General features: G+C 42.1%; 2 protein-coding genes across 2 annotated transcripts in view; one reads left to right on the top strand and one right to left on the bottom strand.

The window, feature by feature from the left end:
* csrnp3 (cysteine-serine-rich nuclear protein 3) overlaps positions 1-10592 on the top strand; it is a 26405-nt gene extending 15813 nt beyond the window's left edge. The window contains exons 3-6 of the mRNA XM_035676020.1: positions 3630-3798; positions 6460-6719; positions 6922-7218; positions 7329-10592. Coding sequence (XP_035531913.1) covers positions 3636-3798; positions 6460-6719; positions 6922-7218; positions 7329-8468 — 1860 coding nt within the window. The 5' untranslated portion in view covers positions 3630-3635 and the 3' untranslated portion in view covers positions 8469-10592. The remainder of the gene's footprint in view (positions 1-3629; positions 3799-6459; positions 6720-6921; positions 7219-7328) is intronic.
* Positions 10593-10801: 209 nt separating this feature from the next.
* On the bottom strand, positions 10802-18871 carry galnt3 (UDP-N-acetyl-alpha-D-galactosamine:polypeptide N-acetylgalactosaminyltransferase 3 (GalNAc-T3)). The gene is made up of 11 exons (XM_035676040.1): positions 18617-18871; positions 17765-18304; positions 16801-16973; positions 16086-16235; positions 15632-15866; positions 15428-15545; positions 15065-15265; positions 13237-13368; positions 12909-13010; positions 12655-12807; positions 10802-12550 (listed from the first exon to the last, which is right to left on the bottom strand). The coding sequence occupies exons 2-11, from the start codon at positions 18259-18261 to the stop codon at positions 12437-12439; spliced, it is 1875 nt and encodes a 624-aa protein (XP_035531933.1). The 5' UTR covers positions 18262-18304; positions 18617-18871; the 3' UTR covers positions 10802-12436.
* Between the last annotated feature and the right edge of the window lie 912 nt (positions 18872-19783).

The following is a 19783-nucleotide window of genomic DNA, read 5'->3' as shown; positions in this document are numbered from 1 at the left end:
CTCTGCATCTCTGTTATACCCCCCCAACGCCCCCACACACCCCTTTCTCACTACCCTGCATCTCCGTTATGCCCCCCCCATTCATTTCTCCAACATTCTGTATTTCCCCCTCTTTCTCACCCCCCCATACCTCTACCTCCTCCTCCCCCCTACTCGTCCCCCTCCCCTTCCCCAGCTCATGTTGGTAAAAATATCTGCAGACAGCAGGAGCAGAGGCACGCCTGACTCTCTCTCTCTCTCAGACATCCCACCCATGTGATCTCACAGGCTGCCTCTGCTCTGCTCCACTCCGCTCCAGTCAGGCTCCTGCCTTTCTGCTGGCTGCAGCTAATGAGCCTTTGTGTGGCCAAAGAGAGAGAGAGAGAAGAGAGAAGAGAGAGAGAGAGAGGGAGAGAGAGGAACACAGTGACAGACAGGGAGTTAAAGTGAGAAAGACTGCCGTCTTGCAACAATAAAGCATATGGTACCGACAGTGCAGTCAGAGCTGGAAAATTACAAGTCTCTCTCACACTCCTGCACCCTTTTTTCTCATGCCCGTGGAGCTCAGGGGTCGCTGCAAGTCAGTGGACTGAAACAAAATGGGACCCTCTTCATTCATCATGTTTCACCTTTTTTTGAATTGCCACATTTATGATTGTGTGGCTGTGCTGCTGTGAGAAGAGGTGAAAGGAGTCAGTCTTGCCAGTGGATACAGGTCAGTTGTTCCTGTGAGGGCCGACACACACAGAGAAGTGCAGTCTGGTCATTGTAGGACTGATGTGTCATGACTCGCTCCAGATGCCATAGGCTTCTTGGCATCACTTGGGATGAGTGTTTTGAGCCTTGTGTTGTCACATCGATTCACTGTGATTGTGGGAACCTTGTGAATGACGAGGGAGAAAAATAATTGTATTCACAATGTGAGTGTGCTACAGTGCTGTGAGCGCTGTTGATTAAGGAGAAGAAGAGTTGGTTTCCACAGTTGATGTGTGTGCACAGAGAGGCAAACACAGGGAGGGGCTTTCCAAGCTGGCTTTTGCTGCATTATTTTCTCTGGGATTTTCTCCCTTGTACTATAGTATATGCTGCCCAGCCATGATTAGTGGTAAGGCACAGTGAAGACAAAGAAGGAGCTATTGGAGAGGAGCAACAATCTCTGGATTTTATTTAGCCATGATGAAAGAGGTTCACCCTAGATTACCCACAGCTTTGTGCCTAATGATGTCATGCCCACCCGGTGTCAAGATTTTAACTTTTAATGCTGTCATAACTGAATGCAAATGAACTAGTTATGCATTAATCCGAGAAAGGAACTGTGATAAATGTATAATATTGGCGTTTAAGTATGAAGAACCCTTATATAGGCTACAGTATGTAACACTGGAAACACTGTTATATGAGAAAGCACTAGTTAAGACAGTACATTAGAATCTCCATGGAAACCATTTTTGGCATCAAAGCCTAGTGCAGCATAAGCTGAGGGCTAAGCATACAAATAGGTTTCCAACAATGGTACCTAATTAGGACCCTCACTAGGAGATGGACTAAAATTGCACAGGTCGTTTCTGGTGGAAATTTCCACTCCTGGTTGGCAGTTTCTGTTTATCAACATTTTGATTTTCACAAGACTACTTTAATATATTTCAGGATTAGTTCATTAGCTAGTGCCATTATGTCTTGCCATCATTCAGGAGAGAGAAAGTAGATTGATGGTTTCTTGTCAGCCTGCTCTGTTATTGGCTTTCCAGAATCCAAAATAACTCTTGCTGAGGATGCAGCCTCTTACAGATTTCGCTTCCAAATGAATAATGTTATTTTTGAAAAGAAGTCTTTTCATTGAGGTTACCCTGACAGAGTCCTTTCTCCTCCTCTCTCTCCCAGATGGAGGATGCCTCACATTCCTTAGTTGTAGGTAGAGTTGTTGACTCTGGAGGTTCTCCAAATGCTGGCGGTGCCATGTCACCGCACTGAACAAGCACAGCCTCCTGGGAACAATGACCCTCTTGCTGGCAGCCCTAGTCCTCTCTGGGTTGCACCTCTTTTTCTCAGGCAGCATGTCTCTCAGGCAGCATTTGCATCTGTAATGACTCGATAGCAGAGCCCAGATGAAAAACTGTGGCTGTCTGTGAATGGAACTCCCCCACAAGCTGCTCTGGCAGATAGACAGAGTGGGACTGGGTGAAGATGCATGCTGTCTTTACTGATTCCAGTTTCCAAGAAAGAAAGCAGTGAGGGGAAAGCTGCCAGTCATAGCAGTCCTTGCTGTGCTACAGCAGCACTGTTGTGTTATTGGGTTTATTTTGAAATGTGGCATAATGTTCCAGCTGCTGCTGTTAAAACAAGGAACACAGGGCTCTTCAGCTAAATACATTAAATGACTAAATTATCAACAATGTCTGATGTTATGAATAGTGATTAAGACTAAATAAGTCATTTAATGTTTACAATCCATTACACATTGGAGAATAATGGCAGGGTATAATTCAAAGGGAAAAAGCTGCAATCAAAATAATATATTGTTTGACAGTTATAATGCAGTAGTTATTATAGCCAGTTCCAGTGTACTGCTGATTAGTTTTAGTGTAGTTGTTGACTGATGAGCTTGTTCTTGTTTATTTGTCTAATTGCATCATTAGTCAGAGGGAGTTAATGGCCCCTCTCAATTGACATTGAAGTGGTCTGTAACACTTATGTTACAACAGCCTCCGTATGAAGTGCAGTAACCAAAAACATTTAGCTGCACCTACATAGTTATCACTGAAAGGTCTGTAGCAGCAATATAATTATATGATTGGTCCATTTTTGCTATTATATGTACAGTGTTTTATGATTATTGACCTTGCCTTTTGTAGCAGATCATAAGGTACAATATAGCACATCACAGTATAGATCTTTTAATCTGCTCTGCGGCGACTGTAGCTGCATTCACCTGAGGCCTTTCTTTTTCTTTTTCTTCTGTAGGAAGCATCTGACCTAACAGAAGCTTATTACAGACGCACAGGAAATCACTCTTTATGCAGTCAAGAAAGGCTTCACCTATTCCTCCTCTAGCGCTGCATGATGTGTGATTTACAGAATGTACAAATCACTTTGTGTAGTGCAGATTGTTGCCTCACTTCCATAGTTAAATGGAAATGCACACGTTTCTACATAAACATCACACCAATACAACTTACGTCGGAATTTGTTGCATTATTATTTTTAGAAAAAGATTTTTTCCCTGTAAGATGCAATGTAATAGATTTTAAGCCAGTTTTATGCTTTCTAAATGTAGCAGCAATTAAATGCTATCACATAAAATTGTACATACTGCATGTATATTGTACATAATTTCACCATGCCCAGTAGCAATGCAAGACAAGTAGGTCCAGTCTCTTTTTTTTCTCCAGCCTCTCAATCAAAAACAGTGAAATGAACTTCCTGTAAGGCAGACGTAGTATGTAATTAGCAGCTTTCTCCTTCCATCTCAGCTCCTTTGTGCCAAGGTGATCAATCGCCCAGGGAATGCCTGGGAGCTGGGATAGCGGCAGGAGAGAAGGGAGGAGGGGGGGAGTCTGGGTCTCATTGCTAATTGAGTGTATTGAGGATTATGAAGGCCTTAAACTGGATATTAAATAATGTGTGGCCCCTCTGCTGTCTTTCGGTTTCAGGTGCAGATGCGGCGGGCCATGAGTGGAATACTGAAGAGGAAATTTGAGGAGGTGGAAGCCTCCTCCTCCCCGTGCTCTTCCTTGCGGGAGTCCGATGATGAAGTCTCCTGCAGTGAGAGCGGGGATAGCAGTGACAGTGTCAACCCCTCCGCCTCAGGCCCTTTCACCCGTGAGTGCCTGTGTCTTTTAAATTCATCCATTGTGCTCAGTGTGGCTAACCTGTGCTATTGACAGAAAGATTAATGTCATCATTTCATCTCAAGAAAAAACAAAGCTAAAGCACTGAAAGGGATTTTTAATCAAGATGGGAATAAAATTCAGAGACGGCCTGATTTTGTAGCTCAGAATCAATGCAGGATGCAGGTCAAAGAAAACAGATCCGCATGTCTGCTGATAAGGGAGTGTAATATGAATTTACAGTTATAGCTGTCCGGAGGAAAGGAGCAGAGTGGAGAGAAGAGAGGAGGAGAGGAGGCTGAGTGGTTCTAAGAGTGTAGTGCTGTAATAAAGGAGAAGGATATACAGCCTCCCTCATTAGGAACAGCCTCAGTGTGCAGGCCCAGCCAGATGAATGAGCTGATGCAGCCTCAAGCTGTCTGTGTGCAACACTGTTGATACTGTACATGTTAATGTACCATTCTCTAAGAACACTAAATTATTGTCTTAGTTATCTGCTTATATAAATCCTATTTTGGATGAAATTGCCTTTTTTTGAGGAGGGGACAGTATCTTTGTATGTATAATAAAGGTGTTGCATAAAGAAAAAAGAAAAGCAAATGAACACTCAAAATTAGACTTGATGAATGGTGGGTAATTCTTAGTGCTGCAAAACTATTATTTTCATTATTGGTAGATATGCAGATTATTGTCAATTAATTGTTTGGTCTATGAAATGTCTGTACTGGTGAAAAATGCCTGTTACAATTTCCTTAAGCCTGAGGTGGCATCTTTAAATGTCTTGTTTGGTCTGACCAACAGTCCAAACCCCAAATATATTCAGTTTGCAATAATTTAAAATGGAAAAAAAGCAATATTCATATTTAAGAAGATGAAACCATCAAAAGCACTTTGCTTGAAAAATAACTTAATTACTGCAAAAAAACAAAAACTTCAGATGGAAATTAGCATGTATGGCTAAATCTGGCACATTTACATGATTTTCTGTCAATGAGTAATTGAGTACGTTTACTAAAATGGAGCAACAACTGCAGATGAACAAAGCTAGTTTTGGTTTACAAAGATTAGGTCACAGCTAGGCTTTTTAATATACAAATGCTTCAGGTCCGCTACTGAGTTCTGGACAACACATCAGCTTGAACTGACTTTGTATTAAAGAATTCAGTCTTAGTAGAAATAAACCAACCAGAGAAGACATGTCTCCTCTGCGGGTTCAAAAGGACACTGAAGTCATAACTAATAAATAACACAGTGCACAAGTGAATCCTAATGTCTGAGAGACAAGACAGAATGTGAGTGAAATAGATAATACAGTTGTAGTTTATTAATCCTTTTGGGGGATTATGAAAGCAGCAGATACTTGATGCCAAAAAATCTTAATAATTCAATTCTTAAAGAACAAAAGAAAGGAGTCACAATTTAGTCTAGTTTTAATTCGAGGCAACACTAAACGTGTGTTTTGATGATTTTTTTTTTATCTGTGTGAATGACACGCAGATGGATGACAGGGCCCCCTCCCTGTAGCGAGACATAAGTAGGGTGCTGCATCCCTTGAGGCTGAGCTTGGCCTCTGTGTCAGCTGCAGCTGCTGGTAGCTAACAGCAACGAGGGAGCAGTGCAATATGAATACTTCTTTCCTGTGAAGTGACATGTGAATGTACAGTGATTGACTGTCTGGGCAGAGAGATGAAACAATTAAGTCCTAAGTGGTTTAACATCCTATGCTCTTGTGTTAGGAGAGGAGGAAAAACATCTGTAATCTATTTGGGTTTTATTTAGTGTCTGAGAAAGAGCCAGGGTTGAAACTGGGACTGATAATAGCTTGCAAAACGGTGAAAAATACCTGTGAGGTGTTTTTTTCTTATAGGCAGTAATATAGACACTATCAAAATAAACGCTGATTACATAGACCTCAACATCTGTCTACTGTTTTGACACCAAAAATGAGCTGATAGCTGTTTGCGTTTCATAATGAAGGCTGGCTCTGCTCGGCACCCTCAGTCTGACAGCTCTACATCTGTAATGAAATGCATTGTCCCTCTTGCGTGGGGTGGAGAGCTGTTGGAACCAGATGGTTTCTATTTGTCCTGTCTGTCTGATATGGGGTGAACGCTGGGAACACTGCTTCTGTGAACCAGCGCTCTTCATCTCTGGGCCAGGCAGGGGATTATTTATGCTCCACCGTTGCCCTCCTCTCTGCCCCTCCCTGTTGTAGAGCTCCCCTTAAAAAGACACACCGATGACTCGCATGCCGAGCGAAAGCAAAGAGATGTGATGAAATCCTTCCCTACAAAGCTTTCCTAAGATATGTATAAGCGTGCTGTAAAGCCAGGCAGAAAGAATTCCTCATATTTCAGGCATTTAAGGACAATACTCTCAGCCTGTCTGTGTCCCACATTTTGCCATAAAAATGTCAGTTATCTTAACAGGCTTTACATGGCTATAAAACTGTTCTTCTCCAACATGAAAGAACTATAAATGATAAAAGAAATCAACTGTGCTGAAAGTGTTCTTGACACAGTGATACGCAGTGTGGAGCTTTAATTCTTTCCACATCGGATTAATGAATTGTCAAAAACAGTTTACTACCAAGATGACATGTGGTATCATATGATGTACCATTTTTTTTTTACATTCCCATTTTCCTTTGCAGCTGACTCAATATTGAAGAGAGAGAAGCGCCTGCGGACAAGGAGGGTGCACTTTGAGAATGTGACAGTGTACTACTTCAGCCGGCGGCAGGGATTCACCAGCGTGCCCAGCCAGGGAGGCAGCACGCTGGGCATGTCCAACAGGCACAGCTGGATCAGGCAGTACTCCCTGGGTGAATTTGCCCTGGAGCAGGAGCGGATCCACAGAGACATGCTCAGGGATCACCTGAAGGAGGAGAAACTCAACTCAATCAAACTCAAGGTAAATGCTTTGGAAAGCTAAATATTTCTGTACAAAGGATTTGATTCAGCAGATATCCGTATCAAATATGTGAAGAATTTGAAAGGAATTTGGTCTGAAAGATTCTTTGTTTGAAACACAGCTTAGTGATGAGTCTTTCACTCTTTTTTCCCTTGTTTTTTTTTTATAACATAGCTTGGATGTGATTCCTTCTTGTTTTCAGCTGACCAAGAATGGCACAGTGGAGTCTGAAGAGGCCAACACGCTCACGGCCGAGGACATCTCTGATGATGATATCGATCTGGACAACACAGAGGTAGACGAGTACTTCTTCCTACAGCCTCTTACCACCAAAAAGCGCCGGGCACTGCTGCGCTCCTCTGGGGTAAAGAAGATTGACGTGGAAGAGAAACACGAACTGCGGGCCATCCGGATGTCCAGAGAGGACTGTGGCTGTGATTGCCGAGTGTTCTGTGACCCGGAAACCTGTGCCTGCAGCATCGCAGGGATCAAGTGCCAGGTAAATCACCGTGACAGGCATATCTTTCGGTTTCATTATCATATTAAACAGGTCATTTGTTTGTTTTGAAATAAAATGAATAGCGCAGTTAAAGGTTTTGCTTTCCTTAGGTGGACCGGATGTCATTTCCATGTGGCTGCACAAAAGAGGGCTGCAGCAATTCAACTGGAAGAGTGGAGTTTAATCCCATCCGTGTTCGGACCCATTTCTTGCACACCATAATGAAACTCGAACTGGAGAAGAGTCGTGAGCAGCAGCAGGCGTCGCCCAACAACGGTTACCGTGGTGAAACCAACGACCTGGGAAGCGGAAACCCTCTAGTTCAGTCTCAGCACAGGTTGGAATACTCTCTGTCAGACGCTGTTCCACAGACGGCCAGCATGCATCTGCAGGCCGCGGACGAGATGGATGAGCCACTAGATGACGAAGAGGACGAAGAAGACGAAGACGACGATGATGAGGAGGAGGAGGAGGAGGAGAATGAAGAAGACGAGGAGGACGAGGAGGACAGTAGCAGCGTTTGCAGCGGACTGTCTGACTCCAGCACCCAGAGCTTAGCTAACAGCGACTCTGAGGACGAGGATGACGATGATGAAGAGAAGTCTGAGAACTTTACAGACGATATGACAACCCCGTCGGTGTCTCACACTGAGGTTGTCCCCTTGTCTTCTGTGCTGTGTTACAGCGATGGCTCTGTGGGGCATGATAACCACATGAACGGAAACACTTATTTAATGAATTCTTCTTCGGCTGAGTACTATCAGCTGGGGAGTTCCAGTGCCGTCTCTAATGGCCAAACCAGCCAACCCAGTAAACCCTACGGGGAAGCCTTAGCGTTCCAAGATCCAGTCAGCACGACCAACGGCAGCGCAGCCCAAGGGCCATTCAACATGTCTGCCGAGCAGTACACAGACTACTCGAATCAGGCCGAGGACCAATACACAGCCAATCACCATTTCACTCTGACCAACAGTGCTCCAGCCACCCCCTTGACCTGCTACACACCTGATCAGGAGAAGAAGGTGTTGTCCAAAGCAGGGTTTGTGGAGCAGTCTGACAACCAGAACCAGACACAGTTTCAAAACTACCTGAACAATAACAATCAGGGTTCCTACAGCAGCCACAGCTCGTGTCTGACAGCTGAACAGCCACAGCAAGAGTCCAACGGACACTCTGACCTGACCTTACTAGCAAACAATACTAAGAACCTTCCTTTACCTGACCATTGCCCCGAGGTCACAGCCATTTAGTGGGCCTCACCTTTTGAAGTGTTCTTTCATTATTACGTCTTAACTTGACCAAGTGGCATTTTAAGGGAACATAATCATGGCCTTTTCGCATTATCTTACATTAAATTTCAAAGCAATTTACAGCACCGTAGTACATTCTCATCTGTAACTATAAAGCCATAGGTTCATGATGAAAATGTTTCCAAGGAATGATTCACTCTCGGTGGTTTCCTGAAGGCTTTCTCTATAACAGCGTGCTCCTTCACTGCAAAATGGAACAGATCAAAAAACATAAGTTATGTTATGCTGTGCAATGTATCTTGTAATTTCAGATGTAAAGTTCTAGTTTTAAGCAGATATTGTACTGTAGATGGAACTTTTCTATGTCTACTGTATGTGTCAAATGTGCAAAAAAGGTTTATTGTCAGTTTATTTATTGTTTCTGAATTACGTGTATACTTATATATTGTAAATGTTTTGATAACAATACGCATGCTGTTTTTGGGGAATCTCAGTAACGTTTAGGGAAAAAAATGCCATTGTTTTATATAAAAATGTGTTGTATACATAGTGTACATTCTCTTCTTGTTTTTGTCACTATTATATGCTTTTCTATGGTTTTGAAAAGCATGAAAAAGCCTGAATTCTTATTTGTATGTTTGGAATACAATATCAATAGCATAAAATGTCAGAAATCAATTCACAGCCTTTTGCACTTAAAGTGTGGGGGCCCAGTGGCATGCAGTTGGTTTTAACTGATTTATACTTGAACGGTGGAAAAATATGGCCCCTCACATATTCTTTTCTCCACTGTTCATGTTTATAATAATGTAATTTGCAGGTGCCACTACAAATGAAGATTTATTCTTAGAAGCGTTTCACAGATACAGGGATATTAATAAAGTAGCACTTTGACATATCTCCAAAAGTATTAGAAGCTCTATGATTCATCATAGACAATAGATCACTAACTGTATCATTAAATTACTATAATAGGCTTCATTTGAAAGCCATCAGTAACCAGTCTCCGTAAAAATGCTGGAGACAAAATATTGATTCAAAATAATGTGTCAGCATTTAATAAATTATCTGGTTGCTGGATTTCTGTTATTGAATGTTGTATAAGCTAGATTCCACTGTCTAATCACTCAGATGTTTATTTATGTGGATCCAAGAATGATGTCAATTTGTTGTTTAGTGCAATAGTTTGAGGGTTTTTAATTCCCTTCTAGAGAAAATCCTCAGTAAAGTGGACTGAGATTACTTTCAACTGACTGTCACGGTACTTAATATTGTACTTAAAGCAACATTAGTTTAATAAAAATATGCCACAGTTTTAATAATTGTATATGGAGGAAACAAATGTCCAAGGTTGACAATCAAAGCTTATTATTATCAAACCTGATTCATATCAGTAATTAAAAGCTACACAATATGACTCCTGAGTCCAATGAGCCATTGAGAGTGACATAACAGGATTCTATGATTTTTTTTTACCAAAAGATCTGTAAATAACCTTTTAACACACCTTTATAAAATCACTGACAAAAAGGAAATTGGAGTGACCGCTCAACAATTGGGGAACTGCAATAATTTAGTAAATAGTATGGGTTGACTATAATAGGTTGCTGAAATTCTTTACCTTGAGCTCTTTGCTCCTGCATGAGTACAAATATCTGCCCATATTTTATAATCAAAAGCGTCAGCACTGGAGTTCTTTGTGACCGCCGAGTAGCTGGGACCTTTCATGTCACCTCTGTGGTACAAAAGAAGTGTACAGACAGCTTTTAGGCAATCAGTGGCATCAACATGGCCTATAGTAGATATTTGCTGTGCCAAAGCATACAGTGGAAGGAGGCTAGATACAATGACATTGCATCCAGTTAAGAATCTTGTGTTCGATTTTATTTTCCAGTATTTATTATGAATGATATATTGAAATGTGTATTTATTGTGGTTTACTAAAAGTCTGTATTGAGTAAATTGCTTCACTATCTTAAAATTGACTTTCGTTTCATGCTGGTTGTGAGTTGTAAAGCTTCATGTGCCTGATTTATTTTATTCTCTTTCTTATTTTGTGAAATGCATATGTTTTGCACAAAATGGTACAAATTTTTTCAATGTGTTTCATTTTTCCAACTGTAGATAGAGCTGACTTCATTTTCAGTTGTTTCATTTTTAACATGCTTTTGAAATAAATTTAATTAAAATTGCTAAAAATGTTAAGTCAACCTTGTACAGTTCAGTAATTTCTTAGTGCAAAGCGCCCTCTGCAGACCAAAAGGGAGAAATTAGACAAAGTGGCTCTTAATACCATCCAACTGAATTTATTTTACCTAAAAATAACACCTCTTAATACCAAGGATTTCTGACAGCAATAGACAGTTTCCATTTTAGACAAACATACACATTTGAACTGTTCCTCATCCAGTCTCAAACGTAAAGTAATTTACAGTATTCCACAGCCATCTAAACACTAGTGCCCGCACCAGAAATTCATTAGTGGACTCCTGGTTAGATGTAGAGGGAGAGTTTCAGGCATTTGATCAACAAATAGTTACTCCGGTGCATTCCTGTTATATTAAAAGTTCCCCTTTGATAAACACCAAAGCATGACAAGTGAAATAATATCCCACAGGTAAACACCGCCGCAATTACAAAGAGTCAGTCATGACGTTGGACTGCATGCATGTTCAATAAAACATTGACTGTAGGTCAAATAAAATGCCTTTTAATCAATAATGTCAATTTCACTTTTGTCATGAACAAACTAATTGTATGTAATTTAAGTTTAAGGGCCAGCTCACCAGCAGGTCCAAACTGGTATTCAAATTATTGTTCTTCATGTCTCTACACTCAGTTGCCTGTATATAAGGTACATCTAACTAAAACTAATATGGTTTAATACAACAGTCCTCCTTCGTCATTATAATTATTATAATTATATAATTAATGATTAAAATATCCAGTTTCTGCTGTTGTGTTGTATTTTGTTGCAGTGGAGGTGTTAACTACAAAACAAAAAAAAACTACAGCCTTATAAATGCCCATCAAGTTGAATCAACACCTCTCTAAAAGGGGTCCAAACAAAAACTCAACATTATAACCTTCATGAAGGTAGGATTTACTGCAGGACTGTTGGATTAGACTGCATTAACTTTAGCTCGGTGCACCTAATAAACTGACAACCAAGTGTATTGAAATAAAATATTTTAAAAGTTTTAAAACAAAAAAGAAATGACCCCATTAAATAATTTAATTAAAGCAGATCCACTTGATCTGAAGACCCTTTCGATCACAACTATGTAGAATCCATTATTCTGCATCAGAAAACTGCAACGACCTCACCACCCCATCCCTCCACCACTCCACCCACCCAGTAGAAAATTACATCTAAGGCATTGGACGGTAGCAAAAAAAGAGGTTTTGCATTATTAAAAAGGAAAAATGCCCATCATACTTGTGTGTTTTAGGTTTTCACTTTGAGTCTCTTTGGTGCATGAACATTTGAGATTTGTGTGTGTCCAACTTAAACCTCTCATTTATAATGATCGACTGTCTTTTTTGTTGTTGTATGATTTTGTTTTAGATTCACGTCTCACTAAAAAAAAATGTTCAGTGTTTGCTTTATGTACCTAATACTGCATGTGTTGGTTGTGAAGACTTGGAGTAGTGAAAACACCTCAAACACAAGGGAGGCACTTGGAAACAGTGCATCTTCATTATTCCAAAAATCTCAGTTCACAGTCTGATTGGGAGCATTGTTCCAATGCTTCCTTCCAGCAGTGGCATTCTGTGGTTTCTCCCAAAGTCAAACTTCACAGCAGCAGCAGTTCAGTTTTTCTACGTATAAAAATAAATTAAAACTCATTGTCATTAATCTAAAACAAAACAAACTGCATGTTAACTACATACAGTATAGTATACTCATTTCCTAGTATGCCTATGCATACAGAGTGGCTATTTTGTAACGCGGTAGTTTGAAAAACTCAGACGAAGGACCAGAGCTGGTATCTGTCAGAGGGGTTGCAGGGGGCCAGAGTAGGATGGTCGTGCCGGGCGCTCAGACACAGGTTCCGTCCAGGGTTGTAGAATAACTGGTTCTGTATGAAGAGAAGATAAAAAAAACTATGATTCTTCTGAAAAGAAAACCCAAGTATCTGAAATCACAAATGAGTGCCCATAAAAAGCAAAAGACCAAACTCACGTCCTTCAGTTCCCATTTCTGCTCCGCTCCTACAAATGTGTTCCTGCCTTTATACTGGCAGTCCTCCAGCTTCACAGGCCCCTCTGCCCCGTGCAAACATAGCTCCTTCTGAATGTTGTGTCTAATCTCGTGATGTGTGGAGTACTCGAAATACTACAGCAAAGGAGAGAGAGAAAAAAAGGCACAGTCAACCACTGTGATTAAAGAGAATCATTTTTGTTAATCAGAGATAGGAGGCACACTTTCTAACTGACCTGGTTTCCTCCTAGTCCATGACATGGGTACATGATCAGCTGTTTCCCACCCTCATTGTTTTCTCCAGCATCCAGACAGGAGTCTTTGCCGACATTTTTCACCTACAGAGAAAGAGGAGGGAAGGGGAAAGTAGTGAAAGGAAACAAAATGAAAAACTAACATCCAGTGCAAGCTGTTCAAACAACTTTAGTCTCTGGAGTGCTTTCAGTGGTGTCAAATTGGAACTGCTCAGTGCCCTCTGGAGATCCTAAGTGGAAACCCACAGTGGCTAGACAGAGCTCTGAGGTTTGGAAAGAGGAGAGCTGGTGGTGGGGTTTGTGATCTTACTGAGCCAAAGCGGAGTGGGTTGAGATCAGGCATGAAGACTTCTGGATAAACGTTCTTCAAATACCACGAGAAGCTCTTGCACTGCAGCCGCGCACGGAGGTCCACACGTTTGGAGATATCTCCAAAGGCCCTCTGTTAAAATAATGTCAGGCAGAAGAGCAAAGCATTGTTCGTCAGCACACTGCATACTGGATAATTATGTAGTACTACAAAGTAATGATGCTCTTGACTTCAGATAGAACAAGCAGGTATAGAAAAATGTCACTTAGGAAAAAGGTGCAAAAGAAGGAGTGTTTTGAATAATGTGAATCTGGAAGTGCAGTTTATGTGTTGAAAAAGGTAAACGCAATTGCCATCCAGACTGAAATGCAAGAACCATGGAGTGCTCAGAGTGTGTAAGAATACAAGCAAATAAAAACAAAAAAGGCTGTACTAAAGCACAGCGATTTTTAGGGTTGATGTCAGCAAGCTAACATGCTCTCAAGGCTGATGCTAAGAACATATAAAGTTGTCCAAGTTCATCATCTTAGTTTAATTTCCTAATAAGCTTTTAACTCAAAGTACAGCTGAGGCCAGTGGGGAGGTCATTAGTTTTGCAGGTATTTGATTATAAACCGAAGTACTAGACAAGGTAAATTTGACCTCATAGTGGCACAACAAGAAAAGCCAAGAGATAACCAAAGTTATTACAGTTCATCCTAAGGGGTTGGTGTGATGGCTGCACTAAATTTAATGGCAACCCATCCATTAGCTGTTGATAAATTTCAATAAAAAACAAAAATGTCAACTTAATAGAAAAGTCAGGGGATCGCCAAAGTCATTGGGATTCATCTTCTGGGCTCCATGACCATCTGTACCAAATTTCATGTCATCCAACAGTTGAAATATTTCAGTCTGGACCAATATGGTGGACAGACTGCCTACACTGCCATTAGTAGAGCCACACTCTGAACTGTCATCTAATGACAGGAATAAAATATGGCTGCATTGCAAAAAACAAAGACCTCAAAGAAAATAAGAGTCGAATGCTAAGCGCGGAAGACTTTTTTTAATTTATTTTTTTTTAACTTTGAATATCATCACCATTTTACTTTATAAAGTCAATGACTGTGTTCCAGTGCTCTAATGACTCCTTTGCTGAACAAATAAACTAAACACAAGTATTTGATCATGGTTCCTCATAAACTGAAGCGCAGTCATGCTCTTGAATAATGAGAGCACTTACTATAATGACGAATGTGCCGCTCACACTAGTGCACACTGAGAGCTACTACGGCGGATTCCTTGAAGCTGTTGACGACGGTGTGTCTGTTTGAAGCCAGCGCAAAAGGGCTGGCCCGCTCTGTGAGGTATAGCCCTGAGGGAACTGTTTATGGCACATACGGGACCACATGTTGGGAAACGCTGAGAGCCTGTCATTTACCAGAGCTGACTTCCTTCAGGCCCCTTTTTCCTCTGTCGCTTAACAGCCTCTAACAGCCCCTAATCTATTTCACTCCATTTCAAAGAATGGGTTTTCATTTCTATAGTAATTCATGCATTGAGAATTACAACAGTGAAATGCTATGCTTTCCCCTGGAGAGTATGTTAAGTAAGTCATAATCAGACTTAATGCTGGTTGAATGTAATTCACAGACAGCAGTTGGATTTGCTCAAACTTGTCTTGGCGGGCGGGGGGGTAATAAGTAACCTCAAAAACCACTTACATATAACCATGAGAAGCAGAAGTGAAAGACAAAGCTGCAGAGCAATTTGCTGCATTTGAAAAGGATCACAGGATTGACGCACAGGATGTCAGAGGCGCATTAGAGCCAGGAGCAGTACGTACATCTTTTGCCAACTGCGCGGCTTGCAGGTTACGACGGTAAAAGATCTCTTTGTAGTCGTCCATCCAGACCTCCGCTAGTCGCACCTGGTTACGAGCAATCACTTGTGTACCCTTGGGAAAGGTGTGGGGGCTCTTGGTGCGGAAAACATGACCAACAATGGAGCAAGGGATGATCTCCAGCTGTCCGCCGCACTGCCACACCTGCAGGTTAATGGGAGACAGCGTAAAACAGATGCACAATGACATGCAGTTAACACGCCTATGCAGCGGTTTGGATAATGGAATGATTCAACAGGTGAAACGGGTCAATGACGAATAACAAAACTGCTGCACCTTCAGAATGACAGCTTAGTGACGTCTTACCCTAAATGACATTTCGATGTTCTCACCACCCCAGATCTCCATTTCTTCGTCATAGCTTCCAATATGGTAGAAATAATCCTTTGAGATGGAGAAGAGCCCACCAGCAAATGTGGGAGTCCTATAGAGAAATTACAATGAAAAGTTTTTTTTATGATTTCCAACGAGAAACAAGAGTTTATTCACATTCTATAAATCAAGCATTACTTGATAGGGTATGTTTCATCCTTCCTCCTTTGTTTCTCATGATCTGGTAGACTCTCCCAGCCAAAGGAAAGGCTCCAGTCAAAGTTTCCCCGGTTGTGGTTCTGGCCATATGGGGATGGTTTCATGAACTCAAAAGTATTGAGATCAATCGTGGTTATATCAGGACTCACTACTGCAGTATAGTTCTCTGCTATCCTGGCAAGCAGAGGCTCCAGCCATCCATTGAAGCATTCGCCTGTCAACAGACACAATTACATTGTATCACACGCAGACATTACATCACAACATCTTTCTTAACAATGACCACTGAATGGTTAATTTTGGAATGTAAAGCCCTGCTGAGGCTTTAAAGAAAAGCAAACATTAGGTTGCTGAACTGTGGGTGTGTCGGTACGGGTGTGTCAAACATGCAACTGATTTTAATCTGTGATTAATGTCAGTGGTGTTGACTAACAGTGGGCGTCCAGAAAGGTGAGCGTGTCACCGGTGGCAACGGAGGCCCCCAGCAGCCGAGCGGTGATGAGCCCTTTCCTTTCGCGCTGGCGGACAACACGGACAATGTTCAGCTGCTTCAAATACTCATCCAGCTCGTCCTTCAACACATCTGAAAGTATGGGATGTCCATTAGACACATTATGAAAACATCTGATAAAAATAATATACGAGTGATTCTTGTCTCATAAGGACTCAATTATTACTAAAGTGATAAATAGATAATATTAACAGGCCTCAGCCTGGAAGGTAAGACTTAAGCAGATGAAAAAGAAGAAAGCTGTATTCCATTTATCTTCAACATGGCTGGCTCTCAGGAGAGCTGTTGTACAGCAGGCCTCCATCTGTGGCCTGCTACCAACAAATAACTTTTTTGTTTCAGGATCAGATGGACTGCATTGTCTGAAACCTCTCTCTCCTCTCCAGCATTATGTTTTCTGATGAGGAAATCAGACCTATTTACAAGAGTTAGCGCTGATTCAGTTCTAAGCACAACCACTGCTGACTCCTCCTAGGAAAGTATTCACTAGCAGCCCCTTCACTTCCTGTTGTAACCCACTTCATGGGCCACAGACGGAGCAGGAGCAGCTCCTCTCTGAGCTGCCCACCCAACATGCTGCATGAAATCGAACCCAAAAGAGAGCAGGGCGGTCCTGAAGGGCCCTTTTGAATTTTACCATCCACGCTGGCATCGTCCACCAGGATGATCTCCTTGAGGAGAATAGCAGGGGAGGTGTGGAGGACACTGTATACTGTCCTCAGCAGAGTGCTCCAAGCCTCATTGTGAAACACAATTATCACACTGGTGGTCGGCAAGGGGGGACATCGCTTGAAGGTTTTCTCAATACATCTGTAGCAAGAAGGAAAAAGAGCACAAAGATCTGACTGTCCTATACAGTTCCTGAGTGGCACAATAGCGTAGTTATTACATCTGCAGACTCTCCCTTGTGGGGTGTCCATTTCAGCTGTGACACCGCATGTGTGGCAGCCTTTGAAATACCTGCCATAGCAGAGTGGGAGAGACTCTGCAATTCACCCCAGTAAGATGGCCAGTACATGCGCTGGGGCTTTATGTCTGTGTCACGTACTGACTATGTACTGACATTAACTTGGACTCACATGCAGTTGGATGTACTGTAATTAGCCAAACATAACTGAGCTTCTCCCTGAACTGGCCACAGTAACTGGGCAGGCATGCTGAAACAATGTCCCAAGTCAGAACAATCATCTCTGTGGTTTCTGTCTTAGATCAGTTGCAAAAAGCCAATATGATGAATGTGTGTGTGGGTTAGAATCAGTGTCAGTTTTGCATTACCCCATTTATATTACACTAACTATCTGTGTGGGTGTTTTTCAGTGTGTGACTTTAAGTTATATTCGGTGCCAGTACATATATGCATGGAGCAGTAATAAGGAAAGTGGAGTACTTTTTGTACAGCACTAAAGCTGCATTTGTATCCACTAGGTGGGGCAATTACATGTTGTTCCTACATCAAAATCCTTTGGAAAATGAATTGAGTGAATTTGGTCAACTATGTTCACTAATACCATGCTACTCTTCTTGCACACTTTCAGTGAAAAATAAGGTAAACTTGAGGAACAGCTTTAACAGAAGCATAAAGATGGTAGAAACTGACATACTCTGGCGGTCTTGTGTCTGCGCCCAGGTCTCTGCTCAAGGAGACACGATCACTGGCATACAGGTTAAAGCAGTGTTTCTCTTCACCCCTCTCCTTCTCCTTCTGCTCTTCGGGGCTCAGTGAGTCCGTGTGGAAAGGTTTTCCAGCTGCTCCAGGAGCCAGGGGGTTCTGAGGTGGCCGCTCCAGAGCTGGCCTGAGCTCAGCTGCAGTGTAGTGGCCTGGCAGACAGGACACGCCATCTGCACTGTCCTGCTTACGTACAGGGGCTTTGATCTGCATCTTTGGCATCGCATCCCTGAAGTTATTGACAGCTCCCATCACCATGCCCAGCATGGTGTCCCGCTTCACTGCCATCTCCTTCAGCCACGGGTCCTCCTGCTGGCTTTGGCTTCCCACTTCCCATTGCATGAAGAACACAAATGTGACAAAGACAAGGGCCACTATCGCCAATTTAAGTGGGTGCAGTCGCCTTCGGAGCACTCTGCGGAGAGATGCCATTCTTCTTGAATGGAGAGCAGGCTGACTTTAGACGGGGATTCAGCTGTAACAAACACACGTATGCTTAATGATGATTAACCAGCAGTCATGTAATTATCAGAATTAAAAGATATTAAGGATTCAGAAAAAAACACAGACAACACAGAGACATGTCACTAACCTAACATCTTTGTACTTAAAGTTTTTTTTACTTTTTGTGTTTTAAACAAAATAAATCTGGTGTGTGTGTGTGTGTAGCAGTTTTTATGGAAGTCAAGTCTGCTCCTATTTACAAATCACATATTGCAAATCTGTTTTTCAAATCAGCAAACAAGCACAGCTCTGGATTCACTCAGAGAAGAAAAAGACCACGTACCATGAGTCGCTGAACGACAGATTTAGGTTAGAAAAGCACTCTAAATTGTTCTTGTAATATCCACCGAATGGCATCCTGCTTCGACTGGAGATTCTGTGTGCTCGCTTGAACTCCGAAGAAACTTTTCGCAGACAAAAAGATTTGATCTGCCTTGGCTAAACTTCCGTCTCGTTGGATCCAGGTGCGCTCCTCTCAGGTAGAGGGAGGAGACGGGCTGGCGCGCTTGCGCAGAAAGGACTTCTGCGTGTCAAAATCCATTCCATGCCTGGATTACAGGTGAGATAAAGCAAGCGTTAACGAAAGACGACCCCGACTAAACAAGTGTGTCAAGACTTGTAGCTTAACTTATGTTCTAATAATAAATGAAAAAAACATAATTAGCCAAAATCAAAATGTAATCTAACATTTCTAGAGACAATACCTCCTAAAAAAATTGCGCTAAAGTGGTCTGAAGCCACTTTGTGCTCAGGAATATTGCAGACTGTGTTCTCTACGGAGTCCCTCAGATTCAATAATGGTGTCATTAATAGGATTTGTTCAACTGGTCAGTCACTGGGACAGTTGCTGGGTTACAAATAACGGAGGAACGCGCTATGCCCCACACAGTCCACCGCATCCAATCAGCTCCTCCGACAAAAAACATCTTAAAACTGAACGCAAAGCACTTTCTGAGGAACTAACAACCCACACGGTCCAGCGTGCCTTGTTACGGGTCCTTTCGCATGGACGCGGATCTGCCTTGATAATTAATCACATCTGAGCTTTCGTTGGTAAAAGTTGTAAAAAGCTGACACTCACCGGCGGACTCTGCAGTTGATCAAAATCCTTGAATCTCCCAGGTCCCCCCCCCGCACCCCCCCCTCCTCTCAGCGGATGGTCTTCATAAAGAGTTGGATGCTTGAAGGAGTAAAGACGCGGATTCCAGCCGCAGGGAGCCTGCTCTGGTGCCCAGTTTGAAGTCTTTCTGCCTTTGACTTGCACAGTGACTCCATCTGTAGTGACTGTGTTCCCCGGCACTTCCTATCCACGGCAGGCATCCAGTTTATTATGTCCATTAAAATGTTCACTGTCCGTCCTACATTTTTTCCCCAGTCAAGCTCGTAAATGTTTGTCTATGTGGCAGTTGTGTTTGGGGATATTGATGATGTCAAATGTCTTAATCAGGGA

Source organism: Morone saxatilis, unplaced genomic scaffold, assembly GCF_004916995.1.
Source record: "Morone saxatilis isolate NCDOM2014 unplaced genomic scaffold, NCSU_SB_2.0 Contig5, whole genome shotgun sequence".
In the NCBI taxonomy this organism is placed as follows: Eukaryota; Metazoa; Chordata; class Actinopteri; family Moronidae; genus Morone; species Morone saxatilis.
The sequence above is the reverse complement of the archived record's forward strand: the minus strand, read 5'-3'. Positions and strand labels throughout refer to the sequence as shown.

Excerpts from the sequence above, each read along its gene's own strand:
- galnt3 (XM_035676040.1), bottom strand. The coding sequence starts at position 18,261 with ATGGCATCTCTCCGCAGAGTGCTCCGAAGGCGACTGCACCCACTTAAA. Across the intron at positions 16,236-16,800 it reads GGACGATGCCAGCGTGGATG|ATGTGTTGAAGGACGAGCTG; the intron begins GTAAAATTCAAA and ends CCATACTTTCAG. Across the intron at positions 15,867-16,085 it reads CACCTTTCTGGACGCCCACT|GCGAATGCTTCAATGGATGG; the intron begins GTTAGTCAACAC and ends GTCTGTTGACAG.